This window comes from Suricata suricatta, chromosome 8 (genome assembly GCF_006229205.1).
Source record: "Suricata suricatta isolate VVHF042 chromosome 8, meerkat_22Aug2017_6uvM2_HiC, whole genome shotgun sequence".
NCBI lineage: Eukaryota > Metazoa > Chordata > Mammalia > Carnivora > Herpestidae > Suricata > Suricata suricatta.
This window is the reverse complement of record NC_043707.1, coordinates 28,185,548-28,201,142: the sequence shown is the minus strand read 5'-3', so window position 1 is coordinate 28,201,142 and position 15,595 is coordinate 28,185,548. Positions and strand designations below refer to the sequence as shown.

General features: G+C 56.6%; 1 protein-coding gene across 3 annotated transcripts in view; it reads left to right on the top strand.

The window, feature by feature from the left end:
• Window positions 1-296: 296 nt before the first annotated feature.
• The window catches only part of CLIP2 (CAP-Gly domain containing linker protein 2), a 52,987-nt gene continuing 37,688 nt past the window's right edge, over window positions 297-15,595 (top strand). The window contains exons 1-2 of one of the 3 annotated variants that reach the window (XM_029947005.1): window positions 297-468; window positions 5,167-5,363. In XM_029947005.1, coding sequence (XP_029802865.1) covers window positions 5,234-5,363 — 130 coding nt within the window. In that variant the 5' untranslated portion in view covers window positions 297-468; window positions 5,167-5,233. The remainder of the gene's footprint in view (window positions 469-5,166; window positions 5,364-15,595) is intronic. The other 2 variants (XM_029947006.1, XM_029947004.1) reach the window with 2 other exon arrangements.

Sequence of the window (15,595 nt, the reverse complement as noted above, 5' to 3'; positions counted from 1 at the left end):
GTGGTGGCTTGGGGTTTAGACCCACATGGCCTCAAGCCTGTTCCCTCCTATCTCCCAGGCCTGCCCCACCCCCCACAGTGTGGCCGGAGGCCAATTTATCACCAGGTCCCAGCTTTTCCCAAGAAAGCCCTTCCTTCCTCTATCCCATGAGGAGGGCTGAGTCACAAAGGGGTGATTGGCCCCAGGCTCCTCCCCTTCTTCCTGTTCACCATGACTTCTCTCCTCCCCTCTCCCCTTCACAGCTTTGGAGACCCTGGGGGCGGGGGTGGCTGCCGGCCTGTCCTCCCTGGCTGTCCTCACGTCCCTGCCCTGTGGCAGACCGATGAATGCAGACATCTCCTCTGGGCTCCTCTGTCAGCGAGGCAGAGAGGCCCGGGGCTCACAAATGTTAGTCTAGGCCTAGTGAGGCCGCGGCGGGCCAGCCCCAGGTCTGGTGCCAGCACAGTGCGGAGCAGCAAGTGACTGTGGGTGAGTCCCTGAACTTCTCTGAGCTTCCGGTGCTCCTCCTGCGAGTCGGCTCCTGGCTCATCAGGGCTTGGGGGGGGGGGGGCGGAGGTGTGAGCAAGGCCACGTTCCTACAAGGCCTGGTGTGCACGTTTCTGCACACAGAGGCTGCTGGGAGCCTCCCCCGGGAGGACCATCCTGGGGGTTTGGGGCCTCAGAGGCCTTTGTCCTCCTGGCACAGTGTGCATTCACATGGGGTTTCTGGATCGTGGGCTCCATGCCAGGCCAGGTGGCAGGCCTGGGTTCTCAAAGTGTGGCCCTGCCTGGGGTTGCCCGTGGGCATCCGGGAGGCAAGATGAAGATAAATGAGAAGAGTACCATCTCTCCTGGACACAGCATGCAGTCCTGAGGTCTCCGTGAGCCAAACATCCCTGGAGGCTTCGTGGAAGTGGCGGCGTTGGGCTAGGTGCAGGGGAAGTGAGGCAGCTGGGAGAAGTCAGAGTAGGGTCCTGGCAGGTGTCAGGTGGGTGGTGAGGGAATACAGGGTCACTAGTGGCAGATGTCAGGGGCACTCTTTTCATGCCTTGGCCTTGGCTCAAAGTGCACACTGGCCAGTGGGCAAGCCAGATGGGCCACGTGAAAGCCACGGCCTCAGACAAGCCACTCAGTCCTGTGTGCTGGGGGGGCTTCCTAGGCCTGTCATCCCCGTGGGCCAGGGTTATTCATTCTGTCAACACTGGTCTGTTGAGCACCTGAATTCACCAGGCACCCTTGTCTGGACTAAGGATAGATACCACGGTAAACAAAACAGACCCTAGGGGCGCCTGGGTGGCTCTATCAGTTAAGTATCTGATTTCAGCTCAGATCATGATCTTGTGGTTCGTGGGTTCGAGCCCTGCATCAGGTTCTGTGCTGACAGTTAGCTCAGAGCCTGGAGCCTGTCTTCAGATTCTGTGTCTCCCTCTCTCTCTGACCCTCCCCTGCTCACACTGTCTCTCTCTGTCTCTCAAAAATAAATAAAAACCCACAACAAAATAGACCCTAGCCCTTTCCTTGAGCAGGAGGGAAAAACAAAGGAGCTGGATGTGGGGAGGGTTGAGTAGGGGTTGTAATCTTAGGAGGGGACATTGCAACGAGCCTGGATATTTGAGGTAGAGGGATCGCCTGGATATTTGAGGTAGAGGGATCACGTGTGCAAAGGCCCTGAGGCTTCAGTGTGCTGGGCGTGATCCAGGAGTGGCTAGAGTGAAGTGGGCCAGGGAGGACCGTAGTGCTGGAGGGAAGAGATGAGGAGGGCTTTGAACACCCGCACACTATCTTCTGTGGAGAGCCTTCAAGGGTTTTAATTTTTATATAACTTTTAGAAGTTAAGATTTAACTTGCAGACCATAAACTTTAACTTACGTACCATAAAAACCATTTTAAATGTATGGTTTGATGGCAGATTTGATATTTAGGATAAATGTAAGTTGTGCAGCCATTATAACCCATTTTTCGACCTTCTGGAAAGTTCTCTCATGCCTGTTTGCGTTCCATCCCTGCGCCCACCCCCAGGCAACCACAGATCTGCTTTTTGTGTTTATGGTTTTGAAATTCCCTCTAAATAATCCTACAATGTGTATGTACTGTTTTGTGTATGGTTTCTTCCAGTTAGTGTGACATTGATGAGGGTGGTCAGTATTGTTTCATTGTTGGTGAGTAGAGTTCTCTTGTATCCATTCACTGTGTTTCACTCACCAGTTGCTGGATATTTGCGTGTTTCCCTTTCTTGGCTATTATGAATAAAGTTGTTATGAACATTTTTTCTTCTAGAGAGAATCTTTAAAAAAATTTTTTTTTAAATCTTTTTATTTGCTTTTGAGAGGGAGACAGTGTGAGCAGGGGAGAGTCAGAGAGAGAGGGAGACACAGAATCTGAAGACAGGCTCCAGGCTCTGAGCTGTCAGCACAGAGCCCGACACTGGGCTCAAACCCACGAACCATGAGATCATGACCTGAGCTGAAGTTGGATGCTCAACCTACTGAGCCACCCAGGTGCCCCTTTTTACAACTTTTTATATGAATAAGTGTTTTTCTTTCTCTTGGGCAGTCGGGTCATGTGGTAGGTACATATTTAACTTTTTTTTTAAGTTTATTTAATTTTTAAGTAATCTCTACACCCAACGTGGGGCTTGAACCCACCATCCCCAGATCAAGAGTTGCATGCTCTACTGACTGAGCCAGCTGGGTGCTCCTGGTGTTGAAATCTTTTGTTCATTTTCCATGCAGTGTCTGTCTTCTGATGAGAGGGTGATAGGAGTTCTTTATGTTCTGAATAAAAGTTATTTATTTTTTTAAATATAACTCAGGCTTCTCTGGGTGGCCCAGTCAGTTGAGTGTCTAACTTCGGCTCTGGTCATGATCTCAGGGTTCGTGAGTTCGAGCCCCACATCGGGCTCTCAGCTGTCGGCACAGAGCCTGCTTCAGATTTTCTGTCCCCCTCTCTTTCTGCCCTTCCCGTTCATTTTCCCTTTCTGTTTCTCTCTCTCTATCTTAAAATGGGTAAATAAGCTTAAATAAAAGGAAACAAATATAAGCTTCTTATTATATGTATAACTTTAACATTCTCTCTGGGGGTTTGAGGCAGAGAAGGGGCCCAGAAGGCGTGCGGAGAGGGCTCCTTCCCCTTGCTCTCACCCCAGCCGAAGGCTCCGCTGCATCGGATTTCCTGGGTCGGAGGATCCTCAGCCAAAGGGCTGGAACAGGAGGCCAGTTAGGCACGCATAGGGCGGGATGTTCGCTGTCACTGGGGAGCACGCTCATTGGCCCCTGCTGGCTCAGCGGGTCGCTGGGGCTGGGGCTGGGGGGATGCCCACGCAGCCTGACCTAGCCGGAGAGTGATGGAGAATGACAGTGAGGGACAGTGACAGAGGGTGGAGAGTTCTCCAGGGGAGCGCGCTTCCTAAAGGGCCAGGTTCTGGGGAGCAAGCGAGGAGCCTTGTGCTCCAGCTGATTGAGTGACCTGGGGGTGTCCGAGTCATCCCATCAGAGGCCTGGCGTAATTGGTTTGGCGGCCCCAGGACCAGGCCGAGGCCGGCATCCGTAGTCTCCTGTTGGCTCCCCTCGGCGTGTAGGTGGGCGTCACCACCGTGGGCCCTGGGGGAGCGGGTCTGTCTCTGCCGTGGCGCTGGCGGCCCCACGTGAGGAGCTGCTTCTTCCCACGGCTGTGCTGACACAGGTCACCCTGGCGCTTGCTCAGCTTTGCCGACCCGAGAGCCGTTCTGAGGACGCTTGGCCAACTCCTACCGTGAGCCTGTGGGGGCTTCTCTATCAGTCAGAACTAATTCTGGTTGCAAGCGACAGGGTCCCTCAAGTAGGTTTAGGCAAACGGAGAGGAGGATGCGTTTGGGCGGGAGGGTTGGCTGGAGTTAAGTGCAGGGCTCAAGCGCCTGGCTTCAGGTTCGGCTGGATCCAGGCCCTCCAAATCCAGCAGCTCGGCTCCGCTCTCTCCCGTTGGCGTCATTCCCTGGCGGGCTTTCCCATGCGGAAACTGGGATGGCCCTGCCGTTGCTGGCAGCCCACCCGCACCCAGACAGCCCTCGAGAGAGGAAAGAACCTCTTCCTAAAGGTACCAGCAGCCCGAGTCCAGGCTCTAGCGCTCTTGATGTCATAGGATCTTTTTTTTAACTAACCACGGGGGCTCCGGCCAGGCCTGGGTCATGTGTCCACTCCCCACATGTGTGGCAGGATCAGCCTCTAGAAGTCTTTTGGGTCAAGAGTGGAGGAAAGGGTCCTCTGACAGGGAGTAACATTCTGGGACCACAGATAAGGTAACGATCTGGCTGGACTGGTGGCATCTCCTACCGCATCAGAGCTAAGCAGCCAGGGGACACTCATGTTGCTCTTCCCAGGGTCCCCGGAGGTGATGCTTTAGCCCAGAATCCTCTGCCCATCTGGCGGTGCTCCGTATTGTGTCTCCGGAGGGGACAGAGGCCCGCAGCTCTGGGGCAGGACAGGGCCTGGCCCCTGGTGCCCTCCGTGAACGTCTGGTGCAGGGGAGGGTGCGTGTGCAGGAAAGTGGACGGGGAGGCCTGGGGACGGCGGCCTGGCTTGTCTCCGTCTCCTCCAGTTCCCTTCCGCCAGCATCGTGTGCATGAGCCCCGCACCTGGCATGGAGTGGGCAGGGGCTGGGAGTGTGGGCATGGGGGCTCTGGGGCTGCTGGGTGCTGGGGGGACGGTGATTGGATTAGGTGTCGCCCTGTCCAGCCAGCATCAGGAGGGATGCGAATCGTTGGCTGGTCCTGGAGGGTCTGGGGGCCAGTGGAGAGTGATCCACCCTCCCCCCGGCTGGTTACGTGCGCCAGAATCGGTACCAGCCCGTGCTCCGTGAGTGCCACACTCAGCCGTCGGTGGCTGTGCCAACCTGCGTGGTCCTGGTGGAAGGCTGCAGTATTGTTGCAGACCCCACCCCCCACCCCCGCCCAAGCCAGCTTGCTCCTGCCTCTCGCCTCCTGGGCCCAGGAGGTGGGCAGAGAGCGCACGTCTGACCTTGGAGTCCAGCAGACCAGGACACGTGTCCAGCGACACCCTTGCCACACCAGGCCCACACTTGCTGCCGCTGCTCAGGGCCTCAGTTTCCCTGTCTGGGAAAAAGGGGTGTGGCAGTGCCTGCCCGTCTGGGGAGGGGGCATGGGGCCCTGACTCGCGGCCACATGATGATGCAATCCCTCTTGTCTGCCCGCAGGCGAATGACGATGCTGGAGCGGATGTGACCCGCACGGACCCTTGTGCACACGCCGAGCGGCCCCACCATGCAGAAGCCCAGCGGCCTGAAGCCCCCCGGCCGCGGCGGGAAGCACTCGAGCCCCGTGGGTCGCGCGTCCCCAGGGACGGCCGCCGTGACTGCCGCGGCAGCGACGGCGGCCACTGGCTCCAAGGAAGGTGCGCAGGCCCGGGATGGTGGGTGAGGGCCCGGGGTGCGGACTGGTTCTTCCGGAAGAATCACCCAGCGACCAGCCTGGGGCGAGCGGTACAGGGAAGTCCTTCCTTCTGTCTGCTGCAATCCTTTTCGTGATTAACTAGCACCAGGTGCCCGTGTGTGCTTTTTGCGCCTCGTTACTTCTCGTGCTCCCCCCACGTGGGAGGCGGGGGCTGCTGGTGGCCCTTCTTGGGCCTGCTTGGGGGCCAGAAATGGAGGTCCAGGTAGGCAAGGCACCATGTAGCCTCCGCCGGCCTCCCCGCCCCCCACCAGTCCCCTTCCAGGGCCTGAGACCGTCCTAGTGAGCCGGTCCCATCCTCTGCCGACCAGAACCCTGCCCTCTGACCTTTCCATATCTGACCCCTCATCTCCCTGCCGATGGGCAGATGTGAGGGCCGGGTCTGGAGGCTGGAGGCTGGGGGCATCGGCTCTGAGGGGTAGAGGACAGCCATCTGCCTATCTGAAGATGAAAGTGAGGTGGTCCACGGGGGAACATTTCGGAAGTTTGATGCAGAGGTTAAATTGCCTGTAACCCCACCCCCCATAGGCAACTGGGTACTTTGGTTTATGTTCTCCTCTTTTTCTTCCCTGTCTGCAGTCATGCTGCACGTGCGGTTTGAAAATCTGCTTTTTTTCCTTTTTAAGTGGATTTTTCCATGTCCTGTTTCCTGGCAGTAGAGTATGCTGTCCATTCGACAAATATGAATCAAAAGGCTACTTTGTCGACACGGTCTTAATCATCAGAGTTCTCATTCTGAGCAAAACCGGATGTGGGCCCAGCCCTTGGGGCTGCTGGTCTGGCAGGGGGAGGCTGAGTGTCATAAGATCTTAGAATTGGGGCCTGACCAGGTCCAGGAGGTCAGCCCCGAGGAGGGGGACACGTGAGCTGAGGTCCGGAGGGTGACAGTTTACTAGTTGAAGAGGGGAGGGTATTTCGGGCAGAGGGAACAGCTTGTGCAAAGGTCCAGAGGCAGAGGAAAGCTTGTCAAGTGTAAGGGAGGGAAAGAAAGAGAGTGTGGCTGGCGTGTGGCCAGGGACAGTGTGCTGGTGGGAGAGCGTGGGCCGGGGTGGGGACAGCTTGGGGTCCAAGTCATTTCACTTCTGTCATAATAACAACGGGATGCCATTGGAAAGCTTTAAATACCAAAGGAATAAGATAAAGAAAGGATTGGAAACGTGTTCCTAACCCAACCTCTGCAGCTGGGAATGATTGTTTCTTATTTTTCACTTAAAAATGTTATTCCAGGGGCGCCTGGGTGGCTCAGTCGGTTAAGCCTCTGACTTCGGCTCAGGTCAGATTTCACGTTTGTGGGTTCGAGCCCCGCATCAGGCTCTGTGCTGACAGCTAGCTCAGAGCCTGGAGCCTGCTTCCGGTTCTGTGTCTCCTTCTCTCTCTGCCCCTCCCCCTCTCATGCTCTGACTCTCTCTGTATCAAAAATAAATAAAACAGTAAAAAAAAAATCATTAAAAAAATGTTATTCCATTTAATCTGTAGCAACGGCACAACTTTTTTTTAAGTTTATTTTGAGAGAGAGAGAAAGAGAGAGTGCAGAAGTGGGTGCGGGGGGGAAGAGAGAGAGGGAGAGAGAATCCCGATCAGGCTCTATACCGTCAGCGCAGAGCCCAACGGGGGACTCGAACCCACGATCCATAAGATCATGACCTGAGCCGAGACCAAGAGTGGGATGCTCAAATGACTGAGGCCCCGAGCCGCCCCCTGAGTTTTCACGTTGATAAATGATGCTGTGGTGAACGTCTCTGGGCACAAATCCTTCTTTGATGACGGTCCTGCTTGCAGGGCAAGACGCTGTCCATGTCATCTGATGGGTGTACGCATTTGGAGAGACACAAAATAGCCAGGGACCAGTCTAGGCAGTCTGGGCCCTGGGTGGGGTCAGGGAAGGTTTGAGCTGGCAGGACCAGGGCCCTGGAAGACACCGACCAGCCAGGGCGGGAGGGTAAGGAAGTGGCGTGGTGTGGCCCGTGGGCAGACCTCTGCTGGCAGGGCTTGCCCACGACAGCCCGTTGGAGGCCCAGACTTCCTTTCCAACATGGCAAAGCCTCCTTGACTCATGGGAGGCCTTCCTGAACAAGGCGAAGAGGCCAGAGGGAGAAAACGAAAGGGAAACGGTGTTCCAGGTAGTCAGAGTGATGCAATGGCCCTGAGGCAGGCGTGGGCTTGGTTTGTTAGAGAAGGAAGACAAGTCTGGGTGGAGAGGAGTATGACGTGAAGTCAGGGAGGTTTGTGGAGGGCAGGGGTTCGGGCTTGTTTCGGAGTGACAAGAGCTACTGGGGGACGTAGCAGAAGAATGGCTGGGTGCTCACATTCCTCAGCCCGCTGTGTGGAGAATGGATTCTGAGCCGAGTGGGGAGACCAGGGAGGGAGGCATATATGGCCGCCCGGGACAGGATGCCTGCGCTTGCTGCCAGGGCTGGGGGAGGTCGGGGGCTGACCACCACGAGTAGGCCATCAGGGAAGACTTCCTGAAGGAGGTGGAATGAGCTCAGCCTTCAGGATGAGGGGAATGGAACCGTGGAAAGGGGGAGGAGGAAGACCGGCTGGTAGTGGAGGAACAGCAGGGGCAAAGAAGGCACTATAGGGGCCGAGCTTGGCCAGTTGGGGTGTGAGGGGGTGGGGGTTGGGTAGCCCCCCTCTCTGGAGAAGGTCACCAGCCAGGCCTCACCCTCTTGTCTCCTGGAGAGAGTCCCGTAGCACCTTCTGGGGTTTTCCCCTCATTACTCCCTCCCTGACTAACAGGGGCCTGAATTCCCGCTCTGATCCAGCCTTAATGCCCCTCTAACTGCCCCTGCTGTGTGACCCTGGAAGAGTTACTTAACCTCTCTGATCCCCAAATGGAGAATAACATCTCTCTGGTGGGATCCAGAGAGTTAACCAGTGTGAAGTGCTTGTAAGCTACGAAACTCGCTAAAGACTCCTTCCCCTTCCCCTGTTGGTGGTCTCATCTCCGAACAACTTGGAAGTGACAAGCACCCATCTCCCTTCAGTTAACGTAATCAGAGCCACCACCGTCGCAGATTTCCTTCCAGTCTTTCTTCCTGTTGCACATGCTGTTCTAAGCAGTGAAATCATGGGTTGCGCCCAAATCCGCGTCTCCCTTTTCCATGGCTTCTTGCCGTCCGTGGGACGTGCGGGGGCTGTGCTGTCATCTTGAACAGGGACAAGGGAATGGGCCACACGGTGGGGCATTCCTGGTCACACTGCAGGGTGGTCTGGGAGCCCCTGAGGGTGGGCGCTGGGTGGCCTGACCCTGCCTGGGCCTCCCGCCCTGCAGGACCCTTCCGGGGAGAGGAGGAGCCGCCTGTGAATGCCCGATTGATTACAGAGCTGCGCATGCGCGGCACTGGTCTACAGCTGGGCTTGGTGTTCCCCTTCCCTCTGTCCCTGGAACCCGATGCCTTCTCTGCCTTTGCAGGTCCCAGCAAGATGTCCAGGCTCGGGGAGGGAGCAGGGAGCCCAGAGCCGTTGGCCTGGTGAGCAGGGACGGAAGACTTGTGAGGCCCACAGCTGCTTCTGTCCCTGCCCCAGTGTTTGGAGGGGGGAGGGGCAGGCGTGAGCACCCGGAGGAGGACAGTGTCCCCGCCTCTGCCCCCCTCCCATCCCCCTGCTCCCCAGGCTCCCTCACCTCCCCCATGGCACTGGCCACCTGCCCACCCCTACAGGAGGCTAGGACCCTGTGTGAGGGACACTGGGGCCTCAGAGGTGAGTCTCATAGAGGCTGGGGACCTGGGCGGGGACTGGGCTCTGCTATGGGAATCGAAGCAATGGCTGTCTCCCAAAGCATGAGCTCAGCCTTCGGGCAGAGGGTCTGGCCAAGGGCCAGGCCTGGACTGATGCCCCTACCCCCGCCCCCATGGAGTTGGGGGGGGGGGCTGTGTCAGTCCTCAGAGCTGTGACACACGGGAAGTGGCAGGAACAAGGGGGACATTGCAGTGTCTTCCGGGAGGGTTGTCCAGAGGGGGTCAGAGCAGCAAGTGCATGGTGAGGAAGGGGGCGGTCTGGGCCACACCCATGGGCAGAGGCTAGAGAGGTCAGGGGCAGCACAGCCACACCGGATGGAGCTGCCTGGAGGCTGCTATGGATCAGGCTGCCCGGGAGGGTCTTGCTCAGGAGGTGACATTGGTACAAAGATCTGGGCCACAAGCAGGAATCAGCCCAGCCGCAGTTAGGGGAAGAGCACCCAGGCAGAGGGAATAGTGTCTTCAAAGACCCTGAGTCTTGAGATGCCCAGAGCGGGGGCCGGAGAGCCCCTCCAATGGGCAAGGGGGGAGTACTGGGAAGGGGTCAGCACAGGTGCCGGGGCTTTGCAGTCTCTCCTGGGCCTGAGGGAGGAGAAGGGGGTCCAGGCCTCCAGGCTGGTGGCCGTTGTGGTGCCGGGGAACAGCCCTCCCTTTGAGTCCCCACGGGGATCGGGCAGGGTCCGCCACGGCCCGCAGCAGTGGGAGAAAAGGGACAGACAGCAGCCCTCAGCCCCTCCCTGGGGTCTGCTTCTGGGCCGCAGGTGCAGGCAGGCCAGGCCAGCTAGATTGGCCACAGTGACATGGGGAAGACTTGGCTGCTGGGCCAAGGGACCCATCATAGGGCACTGCCATACTCCCTCTGCCCCTCTCCTGCAGCCCCCCTGCCCCCATCCCCTGCACGGTGGTCCGGTCCCAGGGGCCTCTCATTTAGGAGGCTTGGCCTTGGACACCCTCTGCTTCACAAGCAGAAGTCTGACCGTGTTTCTTCTCATTGACTGACTCTTCTTCCCATTTTAAAGATGGGGAAACTGAGGCTACAGCTGTTCTCTGAGTTGCCTAGAATAACAGGGCCAGAGAGTGGTGGTGCTGGGCTGGAGACTCAGGGCTGGGGCTGAGGCTGGCTCAGGCCGCTGGTACCTGCTGCCCGGCCCCAGGGCAGGCATGGCGGGGGCCCCCAGTTCAGCCCCAGCTCCACATGGCCCACTCCTGTTCTGGGCAGGTGGCAAGTGTGAGGAGTGATCTGTTCTCATAGGGTTGGTTATAACTGTCCCCCACTGTGCCTGTGGTCTTTCCGGTCAAGGATGTGCATGCATGGGAGCCCCCCTCAGGCAGGGCGCAGGCCACGCGGGGCCCAGAGGGTCCGCCTCCTGTACGTGATCCCCCCGAAAGGGCCTGCACAGGGCCGGTCCCAGAGCTCTTCTGACTTACGGAGCTGGGGCCCCGATGCCCTCCGTCCCCCGTGTGCGCTGCAGACATGGGAGCCCGCCCCACGTGCCCGAGGAGGGGCCAGCAGAGCTTGGAGCTGGCTCTGCCCTACCCCACCCCTGGAGGGCCATGCCTTTCACCTTGGTGCCCGGCTCCCTGGGAAGGCAGGCCGCATCCTGCCTGTTTTCGGGGACTTGTTCCAAATGCCGTGCAAACCAGGACAGACCCCCCCCAGCTTTTGATCCTGCCCCAGGCAGCATGCATCTCCCTTCAAGGTCAACTTCTCCGGCCCTCCTCCTCTAACCACATCCTAAACTTTTTAATCGCATCAGGATGGGGAAAGCCAAGCTGAGCTTTTCTGTGGCTGGGCGGCAGAGCAGGTGGGGGGCGGGGCAGCCTCCTAATGCTCCTGACGTCGCCCGGTATCGACCCGGGGGTGGGGGTTGGGGGCGCAGGGGCCCGCCTGCCCGTGCCTCTCTGCTGTGGTGTGGCCGGAGCAGGGGTTCTCCATGGGGAGCTGGCTCTGCTCTTTCCACAGTAAGTCTCCCACGTCTCCCTCCCCCTGGGTCCCCGCCTGAGTCTGCTGGGGGCCTCTGTCCTCCTGGTTCAGGAGTAGGGGGGACGGAGGGGGCCTTCTGAGTTCAGGTTGGGTCAGGAAGGACAGTGAGCAGTCCTTGGGATGGGGCATGCCCTGGCGTGGGCTGATAGGGTTTCCTTCTTCAGGGACGGATGGTGGGAGGCAGTGTAGCAGGTGGATGCCGGACCTGTTGTGGCCACAGGGGGTGGGCCAGGGGTGGGGTGTGGGGGTGGAGTCCGCCCTCCCTGGAGGCGGTGTCAGCTGGTGCTGTCCAAGGACTGACTGGGGAGTGGACTGGGCCGGGGGTGGGGGTGCGCTATGGGTAAGCCTGCACCCTTGAGGAATGCAGTGGGGACCCTGTCCCTTCCATCATAACCTCTGCCTTGAGCACCTGCTAGGGACAGGAGAGGGCTAGTTAGAGCACAAGGCTGCTTTGGGGTTTGTGGCGCATTTATGTTATGTTGCTTTGGGGCCCCTGGGGAGGGGAGGTCAGGGTTGTGGCCAGTCTGCATTTTGGGCTGGCCCCGGGCTCCGAGGATGGAGAGGGGGGTCGGTGTGGGACTGAGATGCGTGCCCTAGCAGCCTGGCGGGTGGCCTGTGCAGACCAAGGGAAGACGGAGTCCTGTAGAGCAGCAGTACCTGTGAGGAGTGTTGGAGCTGCTCTGGTGGACAGGTTTCCTTAGGTGACACAGAGGAAAATGCCAGTGCAACCGTTCTGTCTGGGACAGCCCTAGTTCGTGTCTGTGGTCATGGCATGACACTATATTAATAGCACCTCCTTTCTCTTCGAGGTGTCTGGTTTTGGATGGCGAATCCTGTCATTACATTTTTTTGTAGCCCCTCCTAAGCAGTCCTGGTGCTCCTTATCATTTTAAGGCCCTGACAAGTCCTGCGGCAAAGTAACCTTAACTTTATTTAAGCTGAAATTGGTCAAGCTTCTTTGATTTGGAGGAGCAGTGTTTATGTTCATGATATCTATTATCCCTTGTGGAACCAAGTTCTGTAGAACATTTAGGTACTGCTTACTTCCTTGAGGAGCTGGGAGCATGCTTCTTTCCCCTCTGGCCTTCAGGAACAGAGGGCAGACTTCATTGCACTCCTCAGTTCATGGCATACTGTCTCTGTGAGGCCCTGCAAGTCCCCTCTTGTGTTTTTGTAAAATTGATACCGTTTTATCGCGTTCCTCCTCCCACCCACTCCCATCCAGGCACCCATGTCTGGGTGCTCTATGTTAGGACACTCTTGAGCCCTCCTTTCTGACCAAGTATCACATCAAAAACACCTTTCTGTTTAACCTGAAAGAAGTGTTTTTAAAGTTGCTTAAGAATTTGAAAGACTTGGGGCGCTTGGGTGGCTAGGTCGATTAAGCATCCGACTTCAGCTCAGGTCATGATCTCACGGTTTATGAGTTCGAGCCCTGCGTCGGACTCTGTGCTGACAGCTCGGAGCCTGGAGCCTGATTCGGATTCTGTGTCTCCCTCTCTGCTGCTCCTGTGCTCACGCTCTGTCTCTTTCTCTCTCAAAAATAAATAAACATTAAAGAAATTGTTTTCAAAAAGCATCTGAAAGACTTGACCATAATTTATATAACTTCATCCCTGTTTGGGGGCACTTAGATTCAGGGTTTCATTGTTGTTGTTTAAGATTATTTTATTTTTAAGTAATCTCTACAACCAGCATGGGGCTTGAACTCACGACCCCAAGATCAAGGGTCGCATGCTCTACCGACTGAGCCAGCCAGGTGCCTTCAGGGATTTTTGTTGGTGTCTGTTTTGTGGATAACAAGTCAGTATGTCAGTTTCTTCTTTTAAATTATTTATTTGGGAAGTGGACCAAAGATTACATTCCCTATTTAATATTTTCTCATTAAAAATACTGTATTTCATTTTTCTGACATTTCATTAACCAAATTAACAGAGGCTCATTACCCAAGTCCAGGGTTCACCTGGAAAGTACTCTCTGCCTGGAGTTGAAGTGACCCAGGTGGGAGGCAAGGACATGAGTGGGTTTGTGTTTAGGGGGGCCCCCGGGTGACTTTGGAAAGGGTTGAAGCAGGGCTGGGAGAGACCCTTCTGGAAGTTTCTGTGGCAAGTTGTGTGGAATCTTGTGGGCCTGATCTCAGGAGGGGCTTCTGAGACCCTAGAGGGAGCTGAGGATTTCAGAGTTATTTCTTCTGTGGAATGACTAGATTTGGGGAATCATTGCTTTGGGGGAAATGGAAGGGGGAAGAGCCATGAAAATCTGTGGTCTGAGTGAGTGGGCGTTAGGGGCTGCACTGCAGAGGTGAGGGGTGCAGAGGAGGGACTCTTGGAGCAGGGATCACTGTGGTTCAGAACAAGTGTGAGAGATCCTAGGGGACCTCGAGGAGGAGGCAGCTGCTGGAAGGGCAGGGCTGGCAGCCAGGGGAGGCCTCTGACTGGAGAGAGCAGTGGGGCCAATTTCTACCATGTCTTCCTGTTCGTTTGGATCTTTACAAGGAGAATGCATTGGTGTCTTTTGAAAAGGCAGGGACGTGGCAGCATGTAAGCAGGCGTGGGCTGGGCTGTAGGGGGGCACAGTGTAGTTCAGGGTTCCCAGGTACTGACCACGGAAGGGGGACAGTCCTCCTGCATCTCGCCCCTCCCCTCCTCCCCCCTGCACTGGAGACGGGTCAGAGACCTGGTGCTTGTCTGCCTTCTATCCTGCCTGTCATTTAGGGCGTCTGAAGAGCATTTTGATGGGTTTTTAAGACTGGCCACCTGTCCAGGGTGTGGGCTGGGATCAGCAGTGTGCCGGCACTGGCTCACACCGGCCCACACCGGCCCACAGTGGCTCACACTGGCTCACAGGAAACAGTGGTGACATTGTCAGGAATTTTACGAGCCAGATGTTAGATACAGCCTTTGCTTAAAAAATTAGATTGTGTAAACTTAATCATTTAATAAATTCTATTAAAAACATAGGTAATAAATACTCAAAACTCATGACTTCTACCACCCTTTTTTAAATTAAATTGTTATTTTATTGTTATTATAAAAAAGTTTTTTTAAATTTTTTTTTTTTTTTTTGAGAGTAAGAGAGAATGATAGAGCATGAGCAGGGGAGGGTCAGAGAGAGAGGGAGACACAGAATCTGAAGCAGGCTCCAGGCCCTGAGCTGTCAGCATAGCGCTCGACGTGGGGCTCGAACCCACAAACCGTGAGATTGTGACCTGAGCCATAGTCGGACACTGAACCGACTGAGCCCCCCCAGCACCCCGTGGAGAGCTAGTTGTTAAGCCTTTACCAGCACCCCCACGGTGGAACACAGGTGGACAGAGGGCCACCAGCGTGGGCAGAGGTGGAGGACGTAGAAAGGAGTGCTGTCACAGGGGCAATGGGACCTTGAGGGGCAGCGGAGTGGGGCACCTCAAGGACTCAGAGTGGCAGCAGGGAGCCCACGGGGACCTCCACGAGCAGCTTCCTCCGCGGGGTCAGAGGGACTGGGACGGAGCCACTTCCTTAGTCACAGCTGGATGGAAAAATAGCCGCCGCAGGCGGAGCAGAGGACCAGGCAGCGTCTAAATAAGGTCCCACTTGTGTTTGGTTTTCTAATTACGCAGCGTGTGTATGCACGTACATGCACAGGAGAAAGTCTGGAAGAACACACCCCGAGATGTTAGGTATAATTTTGTTTATGGGGTCCTTTAAAGTTTAAAAAAAAATCGGTAACCCTGCTGTCTAATTATCTGCAGCAGACGTGAATGATCTGTGTCGTACAAACATTCAGATAGAAGAGAAAGCCTTGTTTGCTGGGAAGGACAGTGGGTGACCTCAGGAGGGAGGGTCATTGGAGGTTGTGGGCTGGGGGTGTTCATGGCACACATGGAGAGGCAGCGATGGGGGGAGAGGGGAGTGACGGTGGCGAGGCCGGCCCCTGGGGAGACCAAAGGGGGTGGGGGCTTGCTTCTAGAAGAGCGCTCTTAGCTTTCCTCCAGAATCACGGGGCGCTTGGGGGGCTCAGCTCAGGGAGGTATAGGGGGGAGGGAGACCCGGCGAACCGGGAGCTGCCTGGAGTGAGCCTGCGTGTCCTTGATGGAACAGGGACAGTTCTCTGCAGCTCGGGGATGTGAAGATCCCGTGCACCAGTGCAGAGTCATGGTGCCTCCTTGTAGGAGCGGGACCAGCTCCGAGCAGACGGCCAAGTTCAGCTTGCACTGAGGGCCTGCAGGCCTGGGTCCTTCAGTAGCAGCCCGGCCCTCCTGAGGGAGGCAGACGTACACGGTGAAATACGGGCTGAATCTCAGGAAGGATAAAGGGGGTAGAGGGCGATGCAGGGGGACTGGCTTTTAGGAGACGCAGTCAGGGAAGGCTTCTCTGAGGAGGCGAGGAGCAATCTGTGTGTCGGGGCAGAGGTTCGGAGGTGCTTCCTGCCCCTGCACCCCCACTTCCGTTCACAGTGCACCTTCTCTCCCCA